The following is a 20687-nucleotide window of genomic DNA, read 5'->3' as shown; positions in this document are numbered from 1 at the left end:
GTCGTGCTGCTCCATAGCTGCACCTTTAGTCTCCAGGGCCTCCATCTTGTCAACGAGCTGCTTCACCTTGTCTTCCAGGGAGGTCAAGCGGTGTCCTTGGGCTAGGGTGAGGGGTGAGATGGCTTCCAAAATATAAGCCAAAAACTGCTTAAAAAAAAAAAAGATCCTTGTTTATTGAAACTTTCAAAATGTATATTTTATCAATGGCCCAAGGGGGACCCCAACAGAGTGCGGGCCAGAAAGCAAGGTCTTGACCAAGGCTGCTTGCAGTTTTAAGATTTAAATTTGGATTGTTTTCGGTATGAGATCCTTATAGGATTCATGAATCTGATTCATTATTCCAACTCAAGGTGCCAAAAGTTGTTTTGGTTCAGATGCTTCAGCCTCATTCTATGTTGAGGGGGGCAGCAACATGACAGCATAACAACTATGAATGTCCAAAGAGGCATGAGCATGTTGTGAGTAAGTAAGCCAGAATAAATTGAAATGATGCATCGTGTTGCAAAATACAGTAAAATGTCTCAAAACCAAGCCTTGTATTGGTGGTGTTTTGCTTTTCCATATTCACCTAGACTTTGAAGATTTAATGCTGATGATACTTGATGCTGATTCACGAGCTGTCACTGATCTCAGTGTTGCTCTATGTCCAGGGCTCCGACTAATTAAATCCTGTTACATAAAATTGCAACAACCCTTGCTTTTATTCAGAGATTTGAGTCAATGCATGTGTTTTAAAGGTCTGCACAGTGGTGTAGGTAGATATTAGCAATAGATACTCTGGGTACAACAACGCACATTTGAGATTAATTGGTGATTATGAATTACCTGAGGGTGTGAATATGAGCACTTGTGTGATCGTGTTTCTCTGTGCTTGTAAAGGATGGACTGATGTCTGTTAACGGTGCTTTGCCGGTATATATTATTGTATACAAGCCCCAAATTGCCACTATGAGCTGGATAAAGCTTTAAGGAATTTTGATGGACGTTATCGTTCTCTCTCTCTCTCTCTCGCTCTCTCTCTCTCTCTCCCTCTCTCTAAACGGGCGACAAACTGTGTTGAGCTCTCCCTGGAGGAGGACAGCTGAACAGCATTTGATCTGTTTTCCATCCCACAGAAGTCCATAGGAATGTGAGGAAACGGTGGGCGAGTTTCTCAATCATTACTCACTCTCACACTATATGACTCATTCCAACTCTAAAAAATTATATAAATAAATAAATAAATAAATAAATAAATGTTCTTTAAACCACCTTCTTTTCTTTTTGCTGAATAATGGTTTGGAATTGTGTGCAATGCATATTTCTATTTATTAACTTAATAGTACTTCACCTCCTCTGCGCCGACTAGAATATTGTCTAATTCCATGCATCTGTCAAAAAAATAAAAAAATAAAAAAATAAAAAAACCTCGGAGTGTGACTTCGCACATTTAGCGATCTAAACACTCCGGACACTTGCATCAGTTCCTGTGTGCGCGTGTGAACGGCCGTACCGTGGCTTATGCACGCTACTTTTTTTTTTTTTTTTTTAATTCCCAGGACGCAGCGTAGTAATAAATCCTCCTCTGCTAGGAAAGGAGAGGAAAGGAAAGGAAAGGCTGTGATCATAATAAAGACGTCACCCTCCTTGCTCGGGTTGGCTCGACCAAGTGCGCAGCTATTTGTAAGCGACAACAACAACAACCTCCAGCAGCACCATGCCCGAGGATAACGCAGGGATTTCGCTGAGATCCCCTCGCCGTGTGGACACGATATCTGCGTCAGATCCATAGCAAAAAGGCGGACTCAAATTGCTCCCGGATCTCTCTGCAAAAAGAAAAAAAAAAAAAAAAATACAAGGAAAAAAAAAAAAAACACGAGACTTGATCGCGCTGCGGGATCTTGACGCACCAAATAGGACGCAAAAGACGAGGATTTGAAGGTATTTAATAACTGCGACACTTGGTGGTTGTAGGAATCTCGACGCGCACACGCCTGCGCCAGAATAGGGTGAGCAAGGCATTTGTGGCGCCGCCGCGTGCGCACGTCTTTTCTTTTTTCTTTTTTTTTTAAAGAGTTGTGCATTTAAATGGGAGCTGCGTAGCTGCTCTGGCATGAGCTGCACCTCCAGGACATCGCGCACTCCGTGGCTGTGGGGGGAACGTGTGCACGCACCGTAGCCTCCGGGAGAGCGAGTAAGGGGGGGTGAAACGGCACCACAGCAGTTCCCAATGGCTCTTTTTTTTCATGCTTTTTGCGCCTATTCGAGTGTTTTCGCGCACACGGGGCAGTTGACGTTCTCCCAGGCGATTATGAAACGGGAAACTGTACTACGCACTTTTCTGCTGTGCTTTCCTGGAGAGGCACGCCCACTCCTGAGCAATGTGGATGCCCCATGCTGTTTAATCTCAGCACTTTGTCCACGTTGTTTTTACTCTTTTCTCCATCATTTGATCGTTGGACACCCACGATTTAGTAAAAAAACAGAGAGAGAGAGAGAGAGAGAGAGAACCTACTTCAGGCGTTTAAAGCAGCAGTGTAGAGGGCTTCTTTTTATTTATTTATTTTTTTACACCAGATGTCTATTTTGTTTTGCCAACAGAGGGGGGCACTCTTTCAAAAGAGGCTCTGTCAGGTTGAATGGGGAAGCGTCATGTTTTCAAGACACTACATAATGCTCCTACTATAGTTTTAAGACTGTGCAAGTGGACTGCGTAAAAGCTTATTGCACCAATAAAATAGCGATTTCTCTTAGGTTTAGTGGTGATATCAGGAAAGAGCGGAAGATTAGGAAGCAGATAAGACCAGGGTGGGATTTATTATTGCTAGTAGTAGTAAAATTAATGCCTTTTGAGTGTCTTGGATTTTTGCAGATGGAACTAAATGAAAGACCATAACAAATAAATTACCTGCTCCTCTCTAACTAGCACCCATCAGTAAAAATCATTCATTGCTTGTTCTAACTTGAGCAGTTTTGGAAATAAATGAAATCCAAATTATATCAACATTTATGACTTGGGAATAGGAAAACTACATTCTGTGTGAGTTTAGAGTTAAGCACCCACTCTCAATGCATCAGCTGTGATTTACTTTAAAGTTCTGTGTAGCTGGAAAAAAATATTGTGAATACATGCCATTATGTAATGCGGGGAAACTCACACTTGTAGGCAAATTATATTGCATAAGCATCTGTCATTTTTAACAATATACTTGATAATACAGGAAATCCAAAGTTTGGCCAAAGTTTACTATTAAACGTGAGGTTTAGATCAAGTTCAGCGTTAATCACGAGAGGTGAAAGATATTCTTTGATTACATCTCTTTATGCATTGCTTTGACGGCTGTACGGGATTTATGAATCTGCCATTGACATCAATTCCTTTTATTTAGAGAATAAACTCAGAATTCAGCCATAATTTACTGGTCAACACAAGGAAAAGGTGTTGCATATGTGTAGGTAATGCATTAGTGATCTGCTTTACTTTTGATTCTCTGTGTATTTGATTTGTTTTGTCTCTTAGTGAAGTAATATTAATTCCTATAAAACATTCAGATCATTTTCTGATGGTTCTCTCGCTACAGTCACATTAATTCAACAGAAATGGATGGGCTAACCCTTCATCTGGTCTTGATGTGATCCATGATGGTCCTTTGAAGCAGAATTGAATCGGTGTTGAACATTTCTTCGTCTTTTTGAAGAATCATGGAAGAAACAGCAGCTGCAGTCCCTGCCTCTGGCGCCGCTGTCACCGCGCCAACTCCAAAACCTCCACCTGTCACTCTGGCCAACTCCCGCAGCCTGCTGGAGTGGAGACGGAGAGTGAAGTCTGAATACATGCGCCTTCGACAGTTAAAACGCCTTAAAAAAGCAGAGCAAGTCAAGGTGGGTCAGTCTGTTCAAGGCATCCAACTGCCGAAATGTGGCCACACGCACGATACGCATCTAGTGAAGGAATTACAGCAGGTGTGTTCAAATGTTCTGCTCTGCAGACAAAATGCTGTGAATGCAGGCCAGAACCTGGCTTAGTGATGTTTGAGTTATCGTCGACATGTAACACATTCATGACTTAAATTGTACATAGTGCCACCGCTTTAAGCGTAGAATACAAGCAAAGAAGTAAACAACTTTCTTCTTAGGTTGTCATGCAGAAGTTTCCGAAGCTACAAAGTGACATCGTGAGCATTTCTTTAAATAGCTCATATCACTTTAATGTCAAATATGGAGGGCAGATGATGCAGTTGCAGTGGTTACCACTGAAGTTTCCACATTTGCCACAGTGGCTTCTTCCCACAAACCAGAGATATGCTTGTGCATTAACTGTCGTCAGATGTAATAGGCTCCAGCTACCATCACCAGAACTCGGATGTTATGAAACACGGTGCTTATAGTGATGTTTATTGGGGAAGGTTTAAGATCAGCTTTTGAACAAAATTACATTTAACAGCTGAACAGGGAGGGGAGCTGGTTGAGTTCAAAAACCCAGAGATCATCAGCTACAGCCTCAAATGCATGTATTTGCACCATGGGTCAAATCTGAAACACACTGGCACAGCATGCAAACAGCAAACTTACCCATTCAACCCATTTTCTATTCAAATGACATGCTTTGGATAAAACCACCAGTTTTAGAATATATTGTTTGCTGCACTGCTTCTGTATTTGCTGCCTTTGCAGGATAGTGTCGGGCTCCAGACATGTGTTTTTGTGATCAATGTGTTTCTAGCATACGTGAGATTTTGCTTTGCTTGTGTTTCTAGACCCTGTTCATGTCAAACAGGCAAAAGATTGAGCAGCAGACAAATCTACTGAATGCAGAATGGTCCAAGCTCAGGATTCAGTCCATGCCCCTGTCATCGTCTGGAGGAGCCCAGACCAACAAGAAGGTATGTGCGGTGTCTTCAAAAGACCAAGGAAATAATGCCATTCATCACGCTTTAGTTTTTTTGGTGAAATATTGCGTCTCTCAGCTATCGAATTTGGATTGTTGGTAAAATCTCATAATGGTGATCATGTTAAATCCTCAACACAAGCCCTGCTGTTCGGCTCTGATCCCGTCCGGGTTGTCAGGTGTTGGTAGAATATCTCAAGACGGAGCAGGGTGCCACAGATGGATCATATCCAGACGTTGGTCTGTGGCCCTGTGGGAGCTCAGAACACAAACAGCCTAAGGGCAGAACACGGTTTTCCTCCCACCTGCTGACGGCGTCCACGACTGGGGACAAGCGGCCTATCTGCCTGATTATGTCATGATAAAACTGGATGATTGTGTGGAGGATCTTGCTGTACAGTCTGATTTTTCCCAACCCGCCTCTGTATTTCCCACAGATGTGTACAGTGGAGTTCGGCTTCCCAGGATTCAAAACCCAAACCATTGCCATGAGGCCTCTGTCGACGGTGGCAGGAATCCCCTTCATGTACTCATGGTCACCACTACAGCACAACTTTATGGTATGAGTTCAAAGGAAGCAGGACGAACTTCACTGTTGTTTCATCAAAAACACCAAAACCAGTTGGACAACCTTAATTATTTGACAGACAACTAATTCCTTCTGCCCAAAGCTTTCACCGAATTTATAGTACACATACAAACCTCTGGTAGTGGTATAGCGGGACATGTGACCAGGTCGTCACTTTTCTTTGTGTGTGTTCCAGGTGGAGGATGAGACATTTCTTCACAACATCCCCTACATGGGCGACGAGGTTCTGGAGCAGGATGAGGCCTTTCTGGAGGAACTCATCGACAATTATGATGGTGTACATGGTGACAGAGGTGCGTGTTCAAAATCTATTTAAAGCTATTGAAGGATGAGGTTGATTCGAGGACATGGTCTTTTTTTTTTTTTTATCTCTCTATGTCATTTATGTTCATTAATGGGTTACGTCCTTCTTCCACAATGCAAAGACAGAGTACAGGGTGACGGTTAATTGTTTGCTGAAATAGGCTCCGGCCCAGAGACAGGAGATAGGCATTAGACTTCAGAGTTATTTGTCTTCACGTTGAACTGAAATAACAGCCTGCCGGTATTTTTATAACATATATTATGCAGCAGATCATTTGTAATGTTTACAACAAAGCTCTTTTCTGACTCCAAGTAGGATAATTGTGGTATTTTTGCCATCTGAGAATTCACCGAGAGCTTTTATCGTCTATAAAAGATAGAAAACAGAAGCAGGACATTTTTTCTGTTGCCCACACCAGCTGTGAAACACTGGACCCAATGCTCATCACACTAATCACATCAATCCAGTATGTAAATATTGATGAAACTACACCAGAGTTGGTTGAAAACGGACCGAGACCTGATATGTTTGTTTTGTGCAGATGGTAGTATTCATACTCTCATCTGTACTGTGTTCCAGAGGGAGGATTCATCAGCGACGAGGTCTTTAAAGAGCTGGTTGAAGCTCTGAGCCAGTACTCTGACCATGAAGAGGAGGAAGAGGAGGAGGCGAGAGGAGCTGGACCTGCAGCCGAGGCGACTGGAAGGAAAGAGGATGAGCGAGTGATGAGGAGGAGCTCCGTCGAGAGCTCGGAGGAGACAAAAACTGGCGCTGTGGCATTCATCAGGAGGAAGAGGAGGAGCACCACCGAGGGTGAGTCCTGAGTGGCGCGTTTGTGCGATCGCTCGGTGAGGGAGCGACGGGCCGCCGACGGGAACAAGGCTGACACTGTCTGTGTCTGTACACTGTGCAGCTTCCACGAGGTCACCCTGCCACCGCAGCTCTTCAGCTGGCATTGTTTGTTTTAAAGCTGCCCTTGTGTCCCCGCACAGTTACTGTGTGTGAGTGAACCTGTTTGCCCATGACACTGATACGGCCCGGCTCTCATTACAGAAGTCATGACCTCTTGTACCAGGTTTTATGGGGAAGCGGGGCTATGTAGAATACACAAATGCTTATCTGGTGAAAATGGAAGCACAGTAGATAGTGCATGAGTCAAACATACGTGCACCAGTATTTCGACCTGTGTGATTTGTCTCTGTTTAATGTCTCCCAAAGTGAGGGATCTGTCCGACAGCAAGAAGATCCCGGATGATAAGATATTTACAGCCATCGCCTCGATGTTCCCCTACAAGGGCACCACAGAAGAGCTGAAGGAAAAGTAAGAAAAGTGCAGTCACTCCAAAGACTCCAGTGCACAATGCGGAGCATTCTGTTGCCTAGTGTTCACCATGGAGACGCAAGCTGTCGGGGAGCAAAGTAATAATGGTGGCTCCCTCTCGGGCTCTCTGAGTGAAACAAGTAGTTGCATCAGCCTCTGAAAGAGCTTGTCCCCGAAAGAAACATCTCCATCCTTTCCCCCATTTCCATTCAATACCAGGACACAGACAATGGAACATGCCATTAAAGCTTTGCCTCCCTCCTCCGCAGGTACAAGGACCTCTTGGAGCCCCCCAACCCGGTGAAGCTGCCCCCTCTCTGCACCCCGAACCTCGACGGACCTTTTGCAAAGTCTGTGCAGAGGGAGCAGTCGCTACACTCGTTCCACACGCTCTTCTGCAGACGATGCTTCAAATACGACTGTTTTCTCCACCGTAATGAGTTTTCTGCTTACTTTTTACTTAGAATTCACCCATAATTTAAATTTTATGCTTACTTAAGTTCATGATTGAAATTCAATTCATATACCGAAGGACTTTAATCACACAACAAACAGTTTGACTACTAAATGTAGTAAAGATTGCAGTAAAATCCACTGATCATGTAATTTCTTTTTATTATTATTATTATTATTATTATTATTATTATTATGGACAATTCCAACTGCGACTATGACCAAACCTCACAAGGACATTGTAGTTTTCCAAATCCTTCTGATCTTGATGGACATTTTTCAAAGTATGTCCATTTTTTGTTGCTATCAATGCATTCATCAGATACTGTATAATCTGTTTAGTTTCTTCAGATCAATGTTGTCAAATTCTTTAAAGACACATTTCTTTTCTTCTAGCTCAGTCAGGTGTGTCCCGGCAATCACTTCCCGAGCCACACATATCCCATTTAGATCTCCAAAGTTCACAAATCTCCACAACTCTGGAAATGAGCAACATTAAACATCTTCATCTATAGAAATGCAAAAGCCTGTCTTGCCTTTTGCATGAATGTTTTCACAAATTCACCCTCGAGGTGATCCTATTTTGGTCATAAGCCAAAAAGTTTCACTCTTCAAACTGTACAAACCCCCAGTGGGCAAACTCCGAATAGCAGCAGATGAGAAGCTAGTTATTAGAAAATTGCATTAGAATGCGATCCTGAACCCTTTTGTGGCCTGATTTCTGCACATGTGGCATGTTTAATTTCCGTCCCCTTTAAATGCTCTATTGGGCCTTCTAGTAGTGGTTCCCACTGAGTTTGGGAACCACTACTCGAAACTCGAGTACACAAAAATGTTTTTAAAAGATGAAGAGCATGCCTGTTGTTGGTATATACAAATTCTTATAACCAAACCTTATCAGACTTTTTTAAAGAGCAGACTGCGATGTGTGTCTTCCTACCGTCCCACAATATTTTCATAGTTGAAGTCTTCCGGTATCATTTGACTTTTGAGTTGTGTTGATGTGCCTCTTCATCCTTTGCAGATAACCACTAACGGTCTCGTATACAAGAGTGAGTCTCATATGTTTGCTTGTGTTGTTGAAGCGTTTCATGCTACACCCAATGTTTACAAGAGGAAGAGTAAGGAGATCCGCATGGAAACTGAGCCATGTGGCGTAGACTGCTTCCTGTTACAGGTGCGTCCACTGTGACTTCATCCATTCTGCACCCGCCTTTGCTGCCTCTTGCGTTGCCATTTCTAAAGTTTCCCCGTTTCCTCTCCAATCCCTCGTGCTCTGGTGAAGAAAGGGGCTAAAGAATTTGTGGATCAGAACATGTTGCGGTCACGGAGGTCTCGAAGGCGACGGAAGCAGCAGCGTCCCGCCAGCTCCAGCTGCCCCGGACCATCCGGGTCTGCCGAGGAGGGCAAAGAGGGCGAGAGTGACCATGAAACCACTTCTTCCTCAGGTATGACACTGACATTCGTCCCACTTTAAAAACCTCAAGCATATTCTTTTTCTTTTTTTTTTTTTAAGGCTGTAAAACAAAATCTGGTATTGCAGTTAAGGCTCTCTGGCCTGCGGGTGCTTACAGTACAGACAGGGTGCAATTTGTAAAGAAACCAGGAGGGCAGGATGTTTCCAGTGGGAGTGGTTACTTTCCACAGCATGTGTTTTTAGCTTTAAAAATGTCACATTTTTCACAAATTTTGTAATGGAGACGAATTAAAATGATAAATTAAAGTGAACAAATGTGACAGATTTGACAGTTTCAGGCTTGTATATCAGGAACTCCCCACTTCCAAAGGAAAAAAAAAGGCACTTATTTAGCACCCCTGCGATAATGATTTATATTCCCAACAGCTAAATGAAACGGAACAAAAAGGCTTTTACTGTGGAAAATCTTCGAGAAGTCCAACATACAGTATTTCTCACTCAGCGTGATAAAGTGTGTTCTAAGGTTCAAGGTTATAGTGTGACTTTTACTGCAAACAGCTTTACTTTGTTTCAATCATTTTATACATCTTGTGTTATCTGTTGGTGAAGTAGCTTTAATCCCTTTTAGACGGAAATAGATTACAAAAGGAATTCAGCTGTTTTCAGGGGGAAGGGAACGTAGATCCACCCTGACTACTGGCAAATCCCACTCCAACCAGACATGGGACACTGGTGGCTTGCGGGCCACATTCTTTTGACTCTTTGAGGCTTGTGAGCAAAGTGACTAGAAATCAGGAAGAAGTTATTTGTTTTACATGTGATGGGAGAAGGTCGCTTTGGCCATGTTTGAAGCAGATGTTAATTGTAACGACCCTCTATGAGTGAATGCCATGTATGGTCATGACAGGGATAACGGAGTGTCTCATTCTTGGTGCAGATGCCACTCTGATTCGTTTTAAAGGATTTCTTCACCACTTTATAACTGAGGCGGTGCATCATTTACCATAACCTCCCCCACACACCTCCCTTTCTGAATACACTGTAGCTGCTCCTTAGAAAAGTGAAATTCGGCCGCAGACGCCAGCTTTCAAGTCTGAATCTGCCTTTTCCTTCCTCTCTGCTCTCCCATCCCCTTTTCATATCGGCTCGCTCGTGCCAAGCAAAATAAACCAACCATTAGCTTTTCATGTTTCAGCTTCTATATAAACATTTTCCTCCCGTCTCTCCCTGCCTTCTACTTTGCTTTTTCAAACCGTCTTTTTTATCTCTATCTTGACATATTTAGGTTTACCTCCCCCTGATATCTCAGGTCCTTGTTCATCAACGTCCGTGCCTCGCTGAACGCCTCTCTCCTTAGTTTTGGAAACCACTGGTGCTCAGCCAGTGACTCAGCAGACTCTCTCTCACACGTGTGGAGATAATGTGGAAAAAACAGATTGTCAAGCAGATTAATAAAGCTACGCAGTGGTGGAGCATGTGGCTACAGCAATGCTGCATTCAGCCTGTTGCCAGGCAACGTTCGGCTCAAGCTGTGGGTGTACGAGCAGCGACGCTGAAAATCCCAAAACAGTAAATGAAAGCGCACGGTCCTCTCGGCGTGTGCAGAGAGCCACACAAATCTCCTCTAGAAATAGCAGACTGTACATTTGGGTTCAATTAGCAATGCTGGTGTGTTATGTGTGCATTGAAGAGGTGTCAAAAACTTTGTTAAAACCAGAAATGTTTGCATATGCAGAGACATGTCTGTAGATTTTCATTGGGGGGGTGGAGGGGGGGGACTATGACTATTATTTCTCCCAAATGAGTCAGTGAGGTTCATGTGCCTCTCTGAATGTGTGGATGAAACAGAGGGGAATTCACGCTGCCAGACCCCCACCAAGCTGCGTCCAGGGGACGATGACGCAGTGCAGCAGGCGTGCTGTGTGGTCCAGTGGAGTGGAGCAGAGGAGTCACTGTTCAGGGTGCTGCACGGCACGTACTTCAACAACTTCTGCTCCATCGCCCGCCTCATCGGCACTAAGAACTGCAAGGAGGTGAAGTACTCGCACACTTGACAGTTTTCTAAAAGCAGCATGTTTCCTTTGGCGCCACAACCATTGGGAGTCGGCTCTGACTCAAACGGCATGCCTTAATGGTTTTACCAGAAGACGATGTCGTCCGACACCAGTCTGACTAATGTTGACTGGCAGTGATGCGTCAACCAGTTTGGGAATAGCTTGGAACTGCAATGTCGTAGCTTATTATTAGGTAATTGATAATTGTTTAAATTTAAAAACTAAAGTTCTACTTTCTCCCGGCTCTATTCAATTAATATATTTATCATGAACCCAACTTTAGTTACTGTCACCCTAAACTCATGTTTACTGAAGTGACACACCCCATTAATTCTTAACAGAGTCACTCTTTCTGACACTGACATGAAAGATGTCTGACTGTAAGTACCATCATTATTAGGTGTATATTAGTAGTACTGCTTTAATCAGACCGCTTAAAATTAAGGTTAACTATGTAATCAATTAATGCGACACATATTAGCTGTTGGTAGTTTATCTCAGCTTATCTGCTTTTAATTATTGTAATTTACAATTTATATATCTATTTCTTTCGTATGATTCCACCATAATTTAACACTCACTGATATATCTGGAACTGAGCTGCTGTGCTCTTTTTCCATTCCCTTTGCATTCTTCATTTTTGTCAATATCCAGACACCCAACAGTGTAACCTGATTGCTGAGAGTCTGTATTATAGTTTATGTTATGCTTGGAGCGGCCCATGTGGCCAGCAGGCTAAACCTCACGCAGAGTGGAGGAACACCCCCACCACCACCCCCCAACTCCACAAGTTCTGCTTTCAAACTTGTTTTCAGACTCAGCAGTGAATGTAATGTCTTAGAATTTGCTTCATAACAGCATTCACCCTGTAACATCTCTGAAAAGGAGTAGAAATAGAATAATTATTTCTTGAACCAGAGTTGAATTTTTAACGATGGACTATTTCGTTTAGAACCACATTATTTAAACTAGACCGGTTTTGTTGTTGTTGTTGTTGTTGTTGTTGTGTTACACATGACTCAACTTTTTAACCCAAACTGAAAGAAGACTCTAACTTTAAACTTGACTTGAGGTTTTTACCACCTGGATCCAAACACAAAAACAATGTGTTTTCACTCGATGCATTGTCGTGTGAATGAAGCCCAAGTTACCAATAAAGCCTGTCGCTACTGGTTATACATTATTATACAGTATTGTATCATCTGCAGAATCAGATGACCAGCTGTGCTTGTAATTCATGCTGATACTGCAATAATCACATCACCTGTGGTTACATCTTGAAAAGTATGATGTTCTTACAGTTGCTTTAATAAAGCCCATATAAAATATTTTCTGCATTTTCTCATTACTAAAAACATTTAACATATATTGGTATTGGGGGGGGGGATATATATATATATATATAATTATTATTATTATTTTTTTTTATTATTACATAGGAATACATCTCCAAATGGAAATTTAGGATTTAATCTAGTTTAAATCTGTAAAATTTCTCGTAACGAGTAGTCACAAATAACTTTCCACCATGGTTAACCTCATGATTGTTTTGGGGGGGAAATGATCACAAGAGGCTTTTCTTCTCTCTGTAAACACACTTCAGTTTTTGTTTTTTGTTTTTGTCAAGTCAATCCATGAATTCCTGCTAAAACTCCAAGAAACTTGAAGCACAGTTGTTTCGAAATCGTGTGATTTCTGTTGTGTTTGCGTCAGAGCGAGTGCAATAACGTACACGTCCTGTGCCTGTGGTTTTATGGTGTGGATAATTGGGCTGACTACAGAGAGAATGGCATGTGGCACCATAAACATGGATGCTTACCAGATGTGACGTCTCTCGTATTCTCTCATGACGCAGTCGTTCTGACATTCCCGGCCTCGTGTAATCGGAGCTTCAGCTGGGCCCGAATGAAGAGGTGCTGCTTCACAACATAATGTGACTTCGAAATTACATTTTTGTACTTGGGGTTCATACATAACAAACGTGATGAAGCAGCAGCCTCACTCCTCCACATTCAAAGCTTGCAGGCACCCCCCCCCTCCTGTCCCACTCACAGAAAATCCTTGTGTCTGGACTGCACCGTCACTCACTGCTGGGACATTCAGAGAAACCTGGCCTCTGCTTCACTCACTGGAAATGCTGAAACCAGCTGCATCATTATGTGCGTCTGCAGGAAGAGGCCAAATCTGGCTTTTGGCAGCCAGAAGTGTGTGTGTGTGTGTGTGTGTGTGTGTGCGTGCGTGCGTGCGTGTGTTGGGGTGTTGGGGTGTTGGGGTGTTATGCTTCAGCCTTGAATGTTTGCGACGAATTTACCGGATACAGTGTTTTGCTCATGTTGTTGTAATTTTCCACAGGTGTACGAATTTGCGATCAAAGAGGTTCTGATCCATCGCGTTCCTCTGGAGGATGGAGGCATCTCGCCTCAGAAGAAGAAAAGGAAACACAGGCAAGATATGTTCAACTCTGAATGGGAATTTCCATGTATTGGGCGGATAGATTCTCCATCTGGTCTTCTACTGAATTACTTTATTTTTGCCTTGTATCTATTAATAGCTCTCAATCCACTTGCCACGAATGGTGACAGAATACTAGTGATAAGAGGCTTGATAAACCCTTTTCCTGTCTTTGATTGTTGTTGCAGGTTATGGGCAAAGATTCAGCTGAAAAAAGGTACGTTCCCGTCACATATTATGAGCCTGGCCGTCACGCCCCGCCCCTCCCGCCCTTGAGCAACGCGCCTTCCTGCGCCAGTCTGAGGATGTTTGTCCTCTGTTGCTCCAGATAACTCCTCCAATCAGGTGTACAACTATCAGCCTTGTGACCACCCGGACCACCCGTGCGACAGCTCCTGCCCGTGTGTGATGACCCAGAATTTCTGCGAGAAGTTCTGCCAGTGCGAGCATGAGTGTGAGTGTCACCTTCTCCCGTCCTGCCGTGTCACAGATACTGTACTCCTCTTTCTTTCTTCCTTCCTTTCTTTCTTTCTTGCACAAACAAAAACACGTAAGCAGCCCACTCGGTCCTGTCCGTCCACGCCGTATTCTCTCCTGAAAGCTTCAAAGCCCTTTTCACCGTGACACAATAGAGCCGTGCAGCAGAATGTAAAATGACTCTGCAGCGTTCAGTCAGAGGAGAAGCCGTCCTCTGGCAGCGATCGGTGGGTGCCTGTTTAACACAGACCTGCATTCACAATGGAGTTTTTTTTTCCTGCAGCAGAGATGACCCCGAACTGTGTTTTCTGAAATGGCCACATGGCAGAGGAATGTATTTTTTTGTTTTTGTTTTAACCTCTATACAGTTCATAAAAAGGATAAAAAGAACTGTGAAAGGAGGGTTTTACCTCTTTTTTTTTAATGTATTTCATCTGTTGTGGTTCAGTCACCACCTCCTCCTCTTTACCTCGCCTCTTCCCGTAGCTGAGAGGAGCCGGGGCCAAACAGGAAGCGGCCCCCGGTTCCACATGTGCATGCTCTGAAGACCTGGAGAGGAATCAAAGGGATGTGATGGGCTCCATGCCTGATGTACAACATCGTCTCCAGCGTCAGTCTGGGTCAAGTGGCCACAGCTTAACGCTGCTGCATCTGATGAGACTGATGCATGAAACATATGCAGGCCGAGAACAGGATAAATAGCATCAGAGAAGAGAGAAAGGACATTTTCCTCAATATATATTGTTAAGGGCAATTAAGGCAGTGTTGGAGGACCGTATTTTAATTTTCACAAATATAAACACTGGATGTGCTTGAAATTCTACCGTAAGTTTACTTTACTAGTAGTATTCTGTGAAAAATGGCAAACATTTTAATACAAATGTTAAAGATCTAAATAGCCCTTTTCAGGGGCCAGACATAACATGAGAACACGACACGTCCTGGCCAAAGAGGACATTTGTTTCACTCTGACGTCACTTTATCGCCGCTGGGTTTGGCAGTCAGATGCTAATAACATCTGATATTATGAAATGAGTGACACGGTTACGATTGCTGAGGTTTTCATGAGCTTGTGTGACATAACTTTTGTTGGAAATCAAAGTTTCCCAAAGTGGGTTGTGGTCCAACTTTTTCATAGTTGAAGGAAATTTCTCACAATATTGGGAGTTTTTTTTACCCAAAATTAACAACAATTAAAGAGTTTGCGTCTCTCATCAGATACTTAAATATTGTGAATTCCTATGACAGAAAAATGACATCTCTCCATTTATGAAATACTGATAGAATACATTCACAATATTTATGCCATCAGTGTTGAGTTGAAGAAGTATCAGAAGCCCTGAAGGAATTAAGGTGTTATGATCGGTTCTGTCTAACTGATGAAAACTCTCCCCTCACCTTTACTGCATTAATTAGAGAGTTACTGACATTTTGGCAACGACTAAAGAAACTCAACTACTTTCCCATAGAAGCAAATAGTCATTGCAATCAAGTACAGTAGCAAGCACAGCACTGAATATCCCTGATACTTTCCTGTGCCTGTGGTCGGTGTGTAACGTTACACCCGTCAGAATTGTATTTCAGCACCTCTGCCAGCAGAGGTCTCCGACTGATGAGCCTGCCGCCATTACTCAGACACTGAGATCCTGTGCTGCAACGACATTTTGAGAAGCAATCATTTATCATAATCATATCTTGTTTCGCCAAGTCGTATAAAGTATTACATTACCCTCTTGCTGCGTGCAATTTGTTCACACGTATACACACACCCACACACACACACACACACACACATATACATATGCAGACAGCCTGTCAGCAAATTCCTGTCCCAAGCAGCTGTGTGTCCACATGTTTTCCAGGCCAGAACCGCTTTCCCGGCTGCAGGTGTAAGACTCAGTGCAACACCAAGCAGTGTCCCTGCTACCTGGCAGTGAGAGAGTGTGACCCAGATCTCTGCATGACCTGCGGCGGTGCGGACCACTGGGACAGCAAGGCGGTCTCCTGCAAGAACTGCAGCATCCAGAGAGGCCTGAAAAAGGTACCTGCAATCAGCTGCGAGCGTTTGTCAGGAATTGTCGGGTTTTTAATTCACTCGTTGTAAGATTTGTCAACATCAGGAGTTCAAGTTGAAATAACTGGGTTACTCACGCATAAAATAGCATGTCAACTTATGTATATTCCACTGGAGTTCATGCACGACCGACATAAGAACAGGGGGAAAAAAAGAAACCGAAAAACCGCTCCGATCAATGTGATGTGGATTTGGAACCGTGTGGCTGAAAGTGAACCAGAAACAACATGTGTCCTATTTAAAGATCGCATGAAAGGAAAAATACATTACTCACTTTTTGTCTGTTTTTTTTTTTTAAGTCATTTATCACTTCATCTGTGCCAACAAAAAACTGCTATTGAAGTATTTTAACATCAAAGTCTCTGATGTATTCTTAAAACCAGTTCAAATGTCAGTTGTGTTTAATAATTCTCATCTGAATGCAGAACCAACTCCCTGATATTTCTCATAAACATCAACAGCAGTGCCCGCTTTAGATGTTGGCTCAAACTCTCCTGGGTATTCACACAAACTACTGAAAATAGTAATCTAATGCTCAGCCCCTCTACTTTGATGCAGTCGTACTAATAATACATTAAGTAACTCTTAAATTACTCAGACTTTATAGATTTAATGGCTAATTTATGACTGGGGATGATTTCCTGAAGGTTTGGGTGTAAAAAAAAAAAGAAGAAGAAGAAGACAAACATAATACTGTGTACACACGTGTAAACGCTGATTTACTAGCAATGTGCACTGAAGGTCGCTACTGACAGATTTGCTAAATCACACTGGATGTGAAATATTGGGTGTGTGTCAGGCTCCACAAAATACTGAGAGTTTAGCACTAATGGACTGATGCGCAATGCGATTTCCTACATTTTAAAATGTTTACAAAGATTGCATCTGTTTTTAACGTGTTTGAGAAGGAGGTGTTTTTCTTTATCTGGCTCCCCATAATTCATATTTTCATTATGAAATGTTTGAGATTGGACTTCATCCAGCCACTCGGTGGAATAAACATGGAAGCTTTACAGATTTTAGCAGATTATTCTCATGTAAACAGGACTTAATGCACACAATGAAGATGGTAATTGAATTTATACCCACAAAACGCACACAATCTGAATGTTCAATCTTGTGCCAGAGCTTTCAATTTAGCATTTTTTCTGTAGGATTTCAGTAAATTAAGCTCATTGTTTTCTGACTCATAGTTGGGTTTTTTGGGGGGGTTTTGTACACAGCTCCAGATTGCCTCTAAAATAAGGTGGTGGACCCCCACCCCCATGCTTCAAGGAACTGTTTACGTGACACCAAATCCTTTTTGTTTCGGAAAAGTTTTGCGTTATGAAAATGATGTCCATTTACACGGAAATTGCAGAAATGATTGAAAATTCTGTAGCTTTCATGTTGGGGCACTCGTGGGAGCTGTTGGCTGTTTTTGTAAAGACATCACACATGCATGCATGCAGAGAACAATATGCAATAAACATTAACAATGGTGAGGAAAATGACATTCGCATGGACAGACGAGTAAGTTGGATTGTTATTCCGGTGATTCTAAACTGTAAAACTACCAAGTCCCACGAGAAGACGAACTGGGAGTCACGACACTCTGGAGACAAGCATTGTCCATCGGCCCACGTATGTGCAGCAGAACTGTTTCCTATGGCCATGGTGAGCGTGTGCAGTCGCTGTGTTTTTTGCAAAAGTTACATTATCCCCTGTTAACACAGTCGGAAAGTTTTTTGAAAAGTTCCACTTTGAGAGACCTGTTCAAAAAGTTGCAGTCGTGTGAACTCCCACCAAAAGCGCAACAGAAGTTTTCCCTTTTCACTTGAAAACATTGTCGTATATATGAGAGCTAATTTGTCAGATCATCACAGTGAAGGGAAACGGTTTCAGACGGACCCACTCTGACTAACTTGACTCTTGAAACTGAACCAAAGTTTCCCAGGTCTGCACCATGTTTTACAAATGATTCTGGATTTCTATGACAAATCAAATTTTGACAATGTCATAGCAGGCAAAGCACCTTGTGCCCCTCCCTGACCTTTGACCTCTCCCCTAGCACCTGCTGTTGGCCCCGTCGGACGTGGCCGGGTGGGGCACCTTCATCAAAGAGCCCGTTCAGAAGAATGAGTTCATCTCCGAGTATTGCGGAGAGGCAAGTCCCTTGGCAGATTTGATTCCGACATGAATTATTAAACTTTTTTTTTTTTACTTGGAGTCTCACTGTTCCTGTGTGTTTTCTCGAGCAGCTGATCTCCCAGGATGAGGCCGACCGACGTGGAAGGATCTATGACAAATACATGTCGAGCTTCCTTTTCAACCTGAACAATGGCAAGTATTCCCTGCTGCCGCCCCCGCGCCTTAAGCCTGACACATCCCTGTATTGAGATATCCTAAATGTCTGCGCCTGTCTCTCTCAGTAGACTTTGTTGTGGATGCCACACGGAAGGGGAACAAAATCCGCTTTGCAAATCATTCGGTTAATCCCAACTGCTACGCCAAAGGTGAGCGCGAGTGTGTGATGTGTGTGAACTCTTGAGGATTGAGGATTGGTCTGTTGGCTGACTGTGTGTGCGTGCTGACGTTGCAGTGGTGATGGTGAACGGAGACCACCGCATCGGAATCTTCGCCAAGCGTGCTATCCTGCAAGGAGAGGAGCTCTTCTTCGACTACAGGTAGAAATGCGGCACGATCACGTCTTTAAAATGGGGGGGGAAAAGAAACGCTGGGCCTGTGTTACTTGTGTAAAAACTCTCCGATCATTCCTTCCACAGATACAGCCAAGCCGATGCCCTCAAATATGTGGGAATAGAGCGGGAGGTAGACATGACTTAGTTCTACCGACACAACCCGTCCTCAACTCCTCGGCCACCCACTAATGCTTCAGTTCCTCTCCGCAGCGTCACATCAAGCTGACAAATTTCCACCAACAGTCACCGTCTCTGCCCTCACTGCTGCATTTCCAAAAATAGAACCCCCACCCCCCCCAACCCTCCCTCCATGCTGTTTGCAGGTGCTCCGACTCTGCAAACGCTGCATCACCTCTGCCAGGAAGAGATCTCCCCCCCTCTGCTCCCAAACCCTCTCACCTACCTGTAAGGCTGTATACGCCAAGCTTATTAAACTCAACTATTTAAAGTGGAAATACTATTAATCCATATAGCTTACTGCACTCAAGAGGATCACACTCGGTTTATTTTATTCCACCAGGTAACGAGAGGCTGCAGTCAGATTATTACGATGTGTGCTCTCAGCAGTTTAGTTTCTGTACTTATAGACCGGCTTTTCGTTCGACATCTCAATACGTACTGCAAGCTTTCCCATCGTATCTAAATGATGATGATGATCAGTAAAATGCATGTGCTGTTTTTTGACAAACCATCCGTTGAACATGTTAGCCGCAGAATTTAGCTTCCGTCAGCCGCTGTTCCCGTGCAGTCACTCGGTATCGTAGTAGGATGTTTTTCCCCTCTGGTCGTTTCTCGGAGAAACTTCTCAACAGCTCGCATCTCCACCTCTGTGGTAAAAATAAGTTATTGTGCATTTATATCACTGTTCTGCAAAAATAGGCAACCAGACAAGAAACCGACCGACTGACTGAATGTAACCAGACGATGGTGAAGAGGTCTCATCTTTCTTTTCATTTGAAACATTGTCCTGTTTTTTTTGTTTGTTTTTTTTTGGTACTCAAAACAAACATTTCTCATTGTGTTTACATGATCATGAGATCTTCACTTCTTGTTATGAAACCAGTCACAGACTAAACGTCTTCCTTTAAAAGTCACAGAAAGTGCCAAATGAGTCTACAGAGAAAACTGCTGAAAACGACGTGGATGGAGATGTATAATGAAGTGAGCTCTTTTAAAGCTGACCTTCACAAGTTTTTAACCATGGAAAAATGAAAATCTGTATCTTTCGACCAAATATCAAAGTCCCCCAACATGTGAATGTAAAGTATCACTTGCCATCTTTTATTTTCATTTTTTTACCTCCAGATTTTTCATTCGCTGTTTTGGAATTTGAAATCATTGAAGGCTCACTTTGAAATGAGATCATTTTCAGTAGAGATGAGCAAAATGAAAGTTTAATGCTATGTACAGTGTATGCCTATAAAAATAAAGGTTTAACTTTATACAATATCAATGCTGTCTTGTGTTGTGTCGTGCAAGTTAATATAAATACTGTATTCTGTAGTTGTTACTTCTTTGAAAGCCAATTTCAGCAACTGAAAGTTAAAGGCTTGTGCTTTACTTTCATTCTCATACGATCAAGCCAGTGTAAAACTATTCTTGAACATTTGTGTTATTGTAGCATCTCTGACACAGACACACTGTGTTGGTCAGGTAAGGACGGATACTCATTTAATTCAGATGAAGTTACCGATGCTCTGTAATCTGGATGTTATCAGCTCTTAAAAGTAACAAAAAACTAATAACAGCCGATATAAACGGGTCCTTAAAGGTAAACTAATGTCACCATGGTTACGGGCAAATATTAATGAGACCCGAGTTATTTCAGGATTGATGACAAGCCGATCAACAAGTGTTCAAAATAAATATAAAGGAGATGTAATAAAATAACGTTGTGGTCAGAATAGAGAGACAGTAATATGATGACGAGTGAACTAAATGGCTGTAAATTCAGCTTATTACATGTGAATATTTTCCATGTAAAATAGATTTAGCTCAC

At 42.8% G+C, this 20687-nt stretch overlaps 1 protein-coding gene across 2 annotated transcripts; it reads left to right on the top strand.

Moving 5' to 3' along the window:
• Nucleotides 1-1540: 1540 nt before the first annotated feature.
• Nucleotides 1541-20137, top strand: ezh1 (enhancer of zeste 1 polycomb repressive complex 2 subunit). 2 transcript variants are annotated; one of them, XM_080511557.1, is made up of 20 exons: nucleotides 1541-1920; nucleotides 3678-3861; nucleotides 4737-4862; nucleotides 5305-5427; nucleotides 5632-5749; nucleotides 6340-6573; nucleotides 6979-7081; nucleotides 7351-7514; nucleotides 8620-8711; nucleotides 8820-8982; nucleotides 10800-10984; nucleotides 13358-13449; nucleotides 13645-13673; nucleotides 13785-13910; nucleotides 15796-15974; nucleotides 18058-18153; nucleotides 18248-18329; nucleotides 18422-18502; nucleotides 18589-18673; nucleotides 18773-20137. In XM_080511557.1, exons 2-20 carry the CDS (start codon nucleotides 3682-3684, stop codon nucleotides 18831-18833), a joined length of 2319 nt encoding a protein of 772 aa, XP_080367683.1. In that variant the 5' UTR covers nucleotides 1541-1920; nucleotides 3678-3681; the 3' UTR covers nucleotides 18834-20137. The 2 variants fall into 2 exon arrangements, with proteins under 2 accessions (XP_080367683.1, XP_080367682.1); XM_080511556.1 differs by having other exon boundaries at nucleotides 18419-18502.
• Nucleotides 20138-20687: the final 550 nt, after the last annotated feature.

Source organism: Blennius ocellaris, assembly GCF_963422515.1.
Source record: "Blennius ocellaris genome assembly, chromosome: 16".
Taxonomy (NCBI): Eukaryota; Metazoa; Chordata; class Actinopteri; order Blenniiformes; family Blenniidae; genus Blennius; species Blennius ocellaris.
The sequence above is the reverse complement of the archived record's forward strand: the minus strand, read 5'-3'. Positions and strand labels throughout refer to the sequence as shown.